At 35.0% G+C, this 9,526-nt stretch overlaps 1 protein-coding gene across 1 annotated transcript; it reads left to right on the top strand.

Annotated features, from left to right (window-relative positions):
• The first annotated feature begins 2,170 nt into the window (after positions 1 to 2,170).
• Positions 2,171 to 9,321, top strand: LOC145638822 (alcohol dehydrogenase-like 7). Its single transcript, XM_081689862.1, has 10 exons — positions 2,171 to 2,278; positions 2,650 to 2,786; positions 2,884 to 2,930; positions 3,499 to 3,824; positions 3,965 to 4,047; positions 4,195 to 4,270; positions 4,378 to 4,445; positions 4,568 to 4,663; positions 4,894 to 5,061; positions 9,088 to 9,321. The coding sequence occupies exons 1-10, from the start codon at positions 2,221 to 2,223 to the stop codon at positions 9,199 to 9,201; spliced, it is 1,173 nt and encodes a 390-aa protein (XP_081545988.1). The 5' UTR covers positions 2,171 to 2,220; the 3' UTR covers positions 9,202 to 9,321.
• The last annotated feature ends 205 nt before the right edge of the window (positions 9,322 to 9,526 follow it).

Here is a 9,526-nt window from a genome sequence, read left to right as displayed (position 1 = left end):
CAAGCTCCACCCCTATAAATACCCCAATCATTTATGATGGGAGGAGTGGATTAAGACATTACAAGAAAAAGAACATTAATAGCTCCAACTTCTCTCTACTTTATCTCTCTAGCCTTTTCCGTTTCCGATCACAGACTTGATCGCCGGAGGCGAATATTCCGACAACGGAATATTCATTGTTTTGCAGGTGTCTCAGTCTCGTTGCTAGAAGAGCGTGACCAGTATCCGAGGAAATCCAAAAAACACCCGAAACACTTTTCTTTTTACACTTGTCGATGCATGATTTCAATCATTAATACCTTTAATTACCAATGTGAAAAAATTATATACTTTTGATATTAAAACAGTATAAAGCGAGCTGAGACGAATCTAATAAGATCCTGCATCACTATATTTTTGCTTACTATAAATCATCAAAGCTAGTCAAAGTGAACCACATGAATAGTGTAAAAGTCAAACTGTTGCAACTATAAAAAAAAATGGAGGAAGTACGAGATATATTTAAAGATGAGGGGTGGGGGCGAGGGGTTGGGGTGGGGTTTGTTTTAAATCTCTTTGGGGTGTTTGGTTAGTGGGAATAGAAGATGGAAAAAGGAATTTAAATCCCATTTATCATAAAATCATATGTTTACTTACGGGGCGTTTGGTAGGAGGGATGAGATTGAGTGGGATAAGAAGGTGGATTAATAGATAGGATAAGGATAAAAATAGTGTATTCCATTGTTTGGTATGGGTTGAGATTAGATTGGAATAACAAATAAAAATACAAATTACCCTTACTATACTTTCTTCACTCTTTTCTTCTTTTTATTTCATTAAGGGTAAAAATGTCTTTTACCCATTAAATATAATCCCCATCCCTTATACCCCCCTAGTTATTAATTTGGAGGGATAACTCCCTTTCTTATCCCTCTCCTAACCTCCCTCATAATCCCTATCCCATTAAACAAACAAAGGACATGTTAAATCCCTCCTCTTTTATCCTATCCCCCTCACTTTATCCCTCTAAACAGACATCCTCTTAGCTTGATGGGAATGGGATTGTGAGGAGGGATGAGATTGGGAATAAAAGGCTTGTATTCCCATGAAAATAATACCTAGTAGGAGGATGGTATTAAGGGGTGGGATTTAAAAGATGGATAAAATTAGAGCTTATCACACTAAGTCCGGCCCAATTTTGGACGGGTTTTGGGTAGAATTTTCCGGCCTGACCCGAATTTTAAAAAAGTTTGGGCGGATTTGGAAAATGGATTTTATGTATTTTTAGTTGTTTTTTTTGTCTCGGCCCGAAAAGCCCGCATGGTCCAACTATTTTGAGCGGGTTTGGGTACACGTTTTCCGGTCCGAAGCTTGGCCCGACCCGAGATATGGGTAAATTTTTTTGACCCGAATCTGGCAGGCCCACCCATTGATCACTTCTAGATAAAATGACAATATTGTCATTAATGAAAACGGGTGTGAAAGAAATATTAGTAAGACTATTTTAGTAAATTTGTTTTTTATTTCCCACACATTCTCATTTGCTATCAAACAAGGTAACCATTCCTCAAATTTCCATACCCACACGCTAAACACCCCGTTAATGAAAGTAGTTTGGCAGTCAACAACCCAACAACTAATTATTGAAATTTCTTTCCTGGAGTTCTAGCATGTATTGAGAGTTATTTTCTCATTTTTGGCTACTTGTGCACTACTTGTGCCGTTGTGCATATAGGTCACTAAGTCAATATTGAGCATGTGACATTAGACTTTAGAATATTGTAGAACCAAAATTCCACTTTAGATTACTCATAATATTAGTCCCATATATTATTTTGGACGTTTTAAAAAAATCTACTCATATTGAATATATTTCATTTATAACTTAATTTTATTTTGGAATTAATTGGTTGTGGATAGATGACATGACTCCAAGTAGGAAATCTTTACCTTAAATTATGCAATAATGACTTATTCATTTCTAATAAAAAAAAAAAAAAAAAGTTAAATAAGGTAAACTAATTATGAATTATGCTGTACTTCATTGTTAGATTCCAAATATATTTCTTTTGTTATTTTATGGGATTGATTTCATGTAAGACTAACATTATAAAACGGAGGGAGTATTACAATGAGAAGGTAATGGTGGATATATATATATACATACGGAGAGAGCCTTCTTATTGTAATACCAAACTGCATTAAGTGTGAATTATTTGTTGATTACTGATAACATAGCAAATGGCAGACGTGAAACACTCCAAAGGCATCACCGCAGGAAAGCCTCTTCATTGCAAAGGTATGGTATTTAATTTATCGTCTTTAATATAATACTCCCTCTGTTCCCCAAGCAACGCTCGGCTCAAATGGTACGGCATCGTACCTCGACTTTCAGGGTTCGAATCAAGTGAGGGTGCTTTGGTTGAGGATCTTTTCACCTTTCTAGCTTTCTCGCAAATACTGGACCAAAAAAACCACGAGGCCCAAGCATGATTAGGGTCCTTCACCTTGCCGTAAACAGAAAAAATAAAATAAAAAAGAACACACCCCCTATGTTTGAATTAAGTTGTCATATAAGGAGTACTATAATGAAGTACAAATGTGATTAGTTATTATGGTTAGAGCGTGTACACCTTATGGGCCAGTGTCTAAACAATTGAAATGATGCAGCTGCTATCGCTAGAGAAGCAGGACAACCATTGGTGATAGAGGAGGTGGTAGTGGCTCCACCAAAAGCCCATGAAGTTCGGATCAAGATCATTTGCTCATCACTCTGTCATACTGACATCACCATCTGGAAATTAAAAGTATGTAAGATCCCAGAAATTAATTGCAAATTTCATCTTTGACATCAACTACCTTTGTATTTGATCTAAGATAATTTTGTTGTGTTTTCTTTAACAGGATTTTCCTGGATGCTATCCAAGAATCTTTGGCCATGAGGCTGTTGGGTAAATAATTGTAGCAATAAATTTTCAGTATTTTTTTTCTAATAATACTGGCTAAATAATGTTGGGTAAATAATTGGTTACTCTATTAAACTTAATAATTTTTGGGATCAATTCTGGCTTATATGTCATTGGATAATCTTTTTTTTTTTTTTTTTTTTTTTTTTTTTTAATGCCATCATCTTTGGCTAATAATTGTTGTACACTTGACTATTTGAGCCTTGACACATACTCGTGTTAAATGACACAGACGGAGTAATGTTTGAGATAGAATTGATCCATGGTTTAAGTCCAGCACTAAGCATCAATTGGACTAGTATAAAACGACATGCTTTATTTTGATCTGTTCAGCATACATTTTGGTAGTTAATTATTATGTACAAATTACATAATACGAAGTATGGTATAAGAAAGTAAAGTAAAAGAATGAATGTAGGAATGAATAACGAATGGAGTAAGAAATATGGAAGCAGATCATACATTGATAAATTGGAGGCGCAACATTGTTCATTTGTCATGGTGTGAATTTGTTTATGTAACAAGGACTAACTAACGTACTATTCGTCTATAGGATTGTAGAAAGTGTAGGAGAGGGAGTAGATGAAGTGGTGGAAGGCGATTATGTGCTACCAGTTCTCATAGCAGATTGTGGTGATTGCAAAGATTGCAAGTCTAGCGAGAGCAATTTGTGTTCGAAGCTGCCAGTTAAGATCTCTCCGTGGATGCCTAGGGAAGATAGCAGCAGATTCACTGATTTGAAGGGGGAAACTCTGTTTCATTTCGCGTTTGTTTCAAGCTTTAGCCAATATACTGTTGTCGACGTTGCTCATCTCACTAAGATTGACCCATCCATTCCTCCCAATAGGGCATGTCTTCTAAGCTGTGGGGTTTCCACTGGTAATATCTCTATTCTTATGCCGTATTCTTTGCCTCATATATACTAATTACCTATGTATGTATGTATAACATTACGTTTTGTGTTACATATATAAGATCATTCTAAACTAGTTTAGCTTGATTAATGTTGTTTGTTCTAGGGATTGGTGCTGCTTGGCGAGCTGCCAATGTCAAACCAGGATCAACAGTTGCTATATTCGGCATTGGAGCTATTGGACTAGGGGTACATCATTGCTTCATGTTATGCTAGATTTGTGTAGCGACTTTGGTTAATTTGTGTGCTTTGTGTAGCGACTTTGGTTAATTTGTTGCATTTCTGTTACTGATAATGAACAATAACGGCACATGTATGCTATTTTTGGGCGTCAAGGTGGCTGAGGGAGCAAGGCTTAGTGGAGCAGCGAGGATAATAGCAGTAGATATAAAGCCAGAAAAATTCGAATTTGGTATAATTCAGTAATTTAATCTCGATCAAGTCTACTTTGTTTTCCATCCCATGACATAGATTTTGTAGCTATTATGATTTAGATTATCCTTTTTTATGTTGTTTCAGGTAAAAAGTTTGGAGTTACAGACTTTATCAACCCGAACAATTGTGAGGATAATAAGACTGTTAGCCAGGTCTTGGTTCTTTCCTGTATCTAACACAGCCAACTTTGGGAATGCAATACGAAGTAGTTATTCTTGGCATTTCGCCGTTGCTTAAACCTTGATCTAATGGTTGGATTTCATGTATTGAGCAGATTATATGCGAGATGACAGATGGAGGTGCAGATTATTGTTTCGAATGTGTAGGAAATGCATCTTTGGTACAAGAAGCTTATGCTTCATGCCGAAAGGTCTTTCCTCATCCATTTCCTTCTTTCTTACCCTTAACATAACAAGTTCAACTTAGTATGTATGTTCATATTATTGTACATGGATCAGGTATGGCACGAATCATTCTATATATACTCAAAATGTGATTTTTGCATTGTGATTTCGAGGAATGGAAGAAGCTAGAGATGTTTGAAAATACACACACGTTGTATATATTTAAATCGTATTGCTTATCGATTATATGTTTCAGGGTTGGGGAAAAACAATTGTGCTAGGATTGGACAATAAGCTAGATGCACAATTGAGCTTCCTTTCTATGGATGTGCTGCTTAGCGGTAAAACTATAAAAGGATCAGTATTTGAAGATCTTAAGCCAAAATCTGATGTTCCTATCCTTGTAAAACGTTATTTGGACAAGGTAAGTCTTTAAAGTAGAACTCCAATTAAATAATTGTTGGTATTTGCATGTTACCATTTGGAATTTGCTTCATACTTTTGTGAAATTATAATAAGGTAATAATAATATATGAAATCTTTGTTGCTCTGTACCACGTATAGCAGAAATAGCACAATAGCTATGTCAATAACCAAGCAAAGCTTGGTGGATTTGGGGGAGAACTCACCTTATGATTTTGAGGTCACAGGTTCAAACCCCACTAACTACAAAGATGCTTGGGTGTAGGGGGATTCCCTTAGCTCCCCCCTCTACTCATGAATGTGTTTTATACTGGTCAATATGAATAATAAAAGTCACTATTTTTCACAATACGTCGATTGACATATATGTAATTCAGCTTCACAATAATATTAAAGGTCACACGAGTTTAAATAAAGGCTACTATGTTAAAATTAGGGTCACTATGTTCATTATAACGTTATTTACGTGCGTATAGGTCCAAAATGATATTATTGTGAACCAGGTCTATAAAAGTTTTTGGTTTGGTTGAAGAGGTTCAAATAGATTAATTAGGCCTCATGTAAGAGGTTAGAAGTCATAATACAGGAAGTGTTATGCGGCATAAGGAGCCCATTAGAGTTACAAGTTAACATATAAGGTTAGTTCAGAACTTCAGACATTAAGTCTGTAAGTTTACTCATACTAGTACTATTACAATCACTTAAGGGATTTGATAGATTATTCCAAAACACCACTTTCTTTAGGTACCAGACCAGCTTTGTGTGCCATGAGATGGGGTTGGTGGAGTGGTGGACTACCTCTAGTGGGAGACACTGAAAATTCTTCATTTGCCTCCCATTAAACAAGTTAAAATGTTTTTCAATGATACCCATTTTTTCAATGATACACTGGTGCAAAAAGGTTGAAAGCTACATCTACTCTGATTTGGAATTGAGTATTATGTTAAGGATGGGAAAGCTTAGTTAGTGGGTCACTTGGAATGGAAACACGTTGGGTACTCTGAAGAGCAATGTAAATCGAACACGGGCCACACGGCTAAAATCACGAAGTGTCCATCGGGAGATTACAACCCTAGGCCTAATCACGTTAGGAAACCTAGTACGATAAGAATACAAAATATACAAAAATATATCCTAATCTGCGACAAATATTATCCTAAGTATAATATCTATCAGATTTGATAGCATCAGGAGCATATGAGGGAAGGAGAGATTTACGGTGTGTTTGAATCGAAGGAAATGGAGGCCAGGAAAAGAAGGGAAGGGAAATAAAGAGATGAAATATCTTTCATGTGGATTACAAATGAGTAACGAAGGGAATTGGAGGGGAGAGAAATGGAGGGATTAAATTGCAAGAAATTTATCCCTCCAACAAGGGAGAGATTTGGAAGGGAAACTCACCACTCTTCCTTAGTTCCTTACCCTCCCTTTCCCTCCCTCCCCTCCTCTTCTCCTCCCTCCCCTTCTTTTCCTTCCCCTTTATTTGTCCAAACACAGTTAGTGAAATCCACTCTTGAACGGAGAGATTAGGATCCAAAACAGGGTGATCCAGAGAGTGCCATACCGTAGAAGCTCTAGTAGAGTCTAAGAACGTGGCATGGGGATTCACTTACTGTCTGATAGGACAAGATGGAGGGGAGGGAATACCTCTTTTATGGATGGCTTTCCTAGTAGGGATGGCATTATGGCTAATTTGCCAAAGGAAGGTTTTGATTTTAGGTGGGATTTGGGCAGCGCAAATAATGTTCTAGAAATCAGGGATTTGGGTATAGCCAAATCTTTCTATATAGAGCAGAGGCTTGAAAGGATTCACCACTTGCAATGTTATCTTGGAAAGTATGGAAGATTTAATGGCACCGAGTACTCTAGTAATGGAATGAAGAAGTTGTATAGATAGGGACATAGTAATCTCACTTCCCATGCTTAATTAGCCACTTGTCCTACATAAACACAAGGAATCAAACCAACATGAGAGTTGAGACTTGAGAGTTATTGCTAGATTCCACGCAGCAGTCTCATGAAAAACAGCCCAACCTTTTTCCCTTATCTTGCAATATATGAGAGCCTTGTTTAAAGCTTTTTTGGGGTTTCACTGTTAGCAATGTATTTGTGATAAATGATCTCGGAGGCCAGATTGTCATAAGAATGCATTTTCCAACAGAAGTTGACAATGGAGTCACTTCTTATTCCCAAGCCTCCTCCATTCTCGGTTTCACCGTTTCATGATATGTGGGAATCGATTCTCATCATTTGCCCTATATCTGTAACAGTTATTAAAATAACAACCGTTGACAATATTCCTTCCCTTAAATGTACACATGTCTAGTTGTGGTTGAAAATTTTCCCACTTTAAAAATATGTGATGTCATCATTTTTTATTTTTTATTTTTAGTTTTTATCTTTTCGTTATTTGATAAAATTATAGTCAGCTATTTCACTAATATTCCAATTAATACTCCATTTATTTTAAAAATGCATGTATATTTTTTTTTTATTTTGTAATTTTAAAATTTTGTATATTAATTAATATTTAAACTTAGGGCCTGTTCTGATTTACTGAGCTGATTGGAGCTGAAATGAAATTAAGCCGAAGAGAACATGCCCTTAGTCCAATAACTTCACAATTGTGATAATGTTACAATTTTTATTTGTCAAAATCGTATATCGCACGGGATTAATTTTATGAAACTATATATAATTTAATGACCAATTTAATAAAATATTTCATGATAAAATTTGTTTTTATTACATTACTAAAAAAATTATGATCAAAGTTTATGTATGAATAGTGAAAAAAGTCAAACATGTTGATTATTTTGCAATGGAGGGAGTACTATATATCATTTTGTTCTTATTTGCTCTATATTCCTCTTTTTTTTTTTGGTGTGCAAAGAGTCCCAAAGACAAATAATGTAGACGTTATATCATTATCTTGAGTACTTCCCCTTAAGATTTTAACACATTGTTTGGATTGAGAGAATTGGAGGAAAAGGAAGAGAATAGAAAAGAAAGGATTCATCCTCCTTTCTTTATTTGAATACTTTTAGATAGGAAGGAAGGGAAGAAATTTGGAAGGATTTATTTTCCCTTGCTCTTTAATAAACCAAATCCTTCCTATATTGGAATGATTTAGAGAGAAAATGTAACCTTACCTTCTCCCTCCATCCCTCCCTCCTTCCTTGTTCACCCCTCCCTTCCTTTCACTTAAGTGTTAAACTAATTAAGCTTGTAGATCATCCATGTTAGCATATGTGTAAAATATTATTGAATTAATCAAGAAAAAAATTATATGTACACATTGACTAATACAAAGATATTTATATGTATTTCTACTACTATCTCCGTTAATTTTTACTTGCAACAAAGAAATTTTTTAGGAAATTTTGCGAACAACTACTGCAAAAGTTCCAACTTTTGCAAACAACTACCTTTATTTTTTTTTTTGCCAACAACTACCACAAACTTTGTATTTGTTTTGTTAACACTACCAGTTAACGATTAACGTTTCCTTGTTGTATGTGGAGCCCACCCTAATTCGTTCAATACACAAATAAATGAACAATTAACCAAAAATCATAAGATTAAGAAAATGAACGAATATTACCTGTTTTTTCAATCCTAATAGCATGAATTTGATCTCTAGGTGAGCAATTTCACCTATGCCCTAAAATTTTTCGAAGACAAACATTCAAAGAAACAAAGAGTATCTAATTAGGGGGAAGATCGTTAATATAAAGGAGAGATAGTTGGAGGGAAAAGGACGAAAGGTGGGCCCCACATACGGCAAGCAAACGTCCCTCGTTAAACGATAGTGGTAACAAAACAAATACAAAGTTTGTGGTAGTTGTTCGTAAAAAAAAAAATAAACAAATAAAGGTAGTTGTTTACAAAAGTTGGAACTTTTGCGGTAGTAGTTCGCAAAATTTTAAATTTTTCATATTTCACAAATAATACCTATTTATTGCAATTAAAAAGTAACAGAGGTAGATTAATATTCTAATTTTTTTGCCCTACTTATTTCTTGCAGGAAATTCGACTGGATGACTTTGTGTCACATGAGATAAAATTGGATGAAATTAATAAAGCATTTGAATTGCTTATGGAAGGAAAATGTCTTCGATGTGTAATATGGATGGATTAAGAAGTTTTTTATCCACTATTGTGATTTATGACAAACTCAAATAATGTAATAATGACATTAGACAATTTTCTATGTTCACATATTAAATAATAAATAAATAAATAAGACCTTTACACTTTATTTGGATAGTAAATAATGATGGAAAGGAAGGGGTGGGAAATAGGAGGAAAGGAGGGGGAGGTGAACTCCATTTTCCCTCCAAATCTCTCCAATTTTGAAGGGATTATGCTTATTAATTGGAGAAAAATATTTGTATTTATCACAGAGTTAAACCAAAAATTTTAACCAAGTGATAATTTTGTATAAATCAACAACTTTTAACTAA

The sequence above is a fragment of the Chenopodium album genome, chromosome 7 (genome assembly GCF_948465745.1).
Source record: "Chenopodium album chromosome 7, dcCheAlbu1.1, whole genome shotgun sequence".
Lineage (NCBI taxonomy): Eukaryota > Viridiplantae > Streptophyta > Magnoliopsida > Caryophyllales > Amaranthaceae > Chenopodium > Chenopodium album.
This window is presented reverse-complemented; position numbering and strand designations above follow the sequence as displayed.

What these genes read in the sequence shown, in the direction of transcription:
- LOC145638822 (XM_081689862.1), top strand. Translation starts at nt 2,221, where the DNA reads ATGGCAGACGTGAAACACTCCAAAGGCATCACCGCAGGAAAGCCTCTT. An exon ending in CTTATGCTTCATGCCGAAAG is followed by an intron (nt 4,664 to 4,893) that starts GTCTTTCCTCAT and finishes TATATGTTTCAG; the next exon opens with GGTTGGGGAAAAACAATTGT. An exon ending in TAAAACGTTATTTGGACAAG is followed by an intron (nt 5,062 to 9,087) that starts GTAAGTCTTTAA and finishes TATTTCTTGCAG; the next exon opens with GAAATTCGACTGGATGACTT.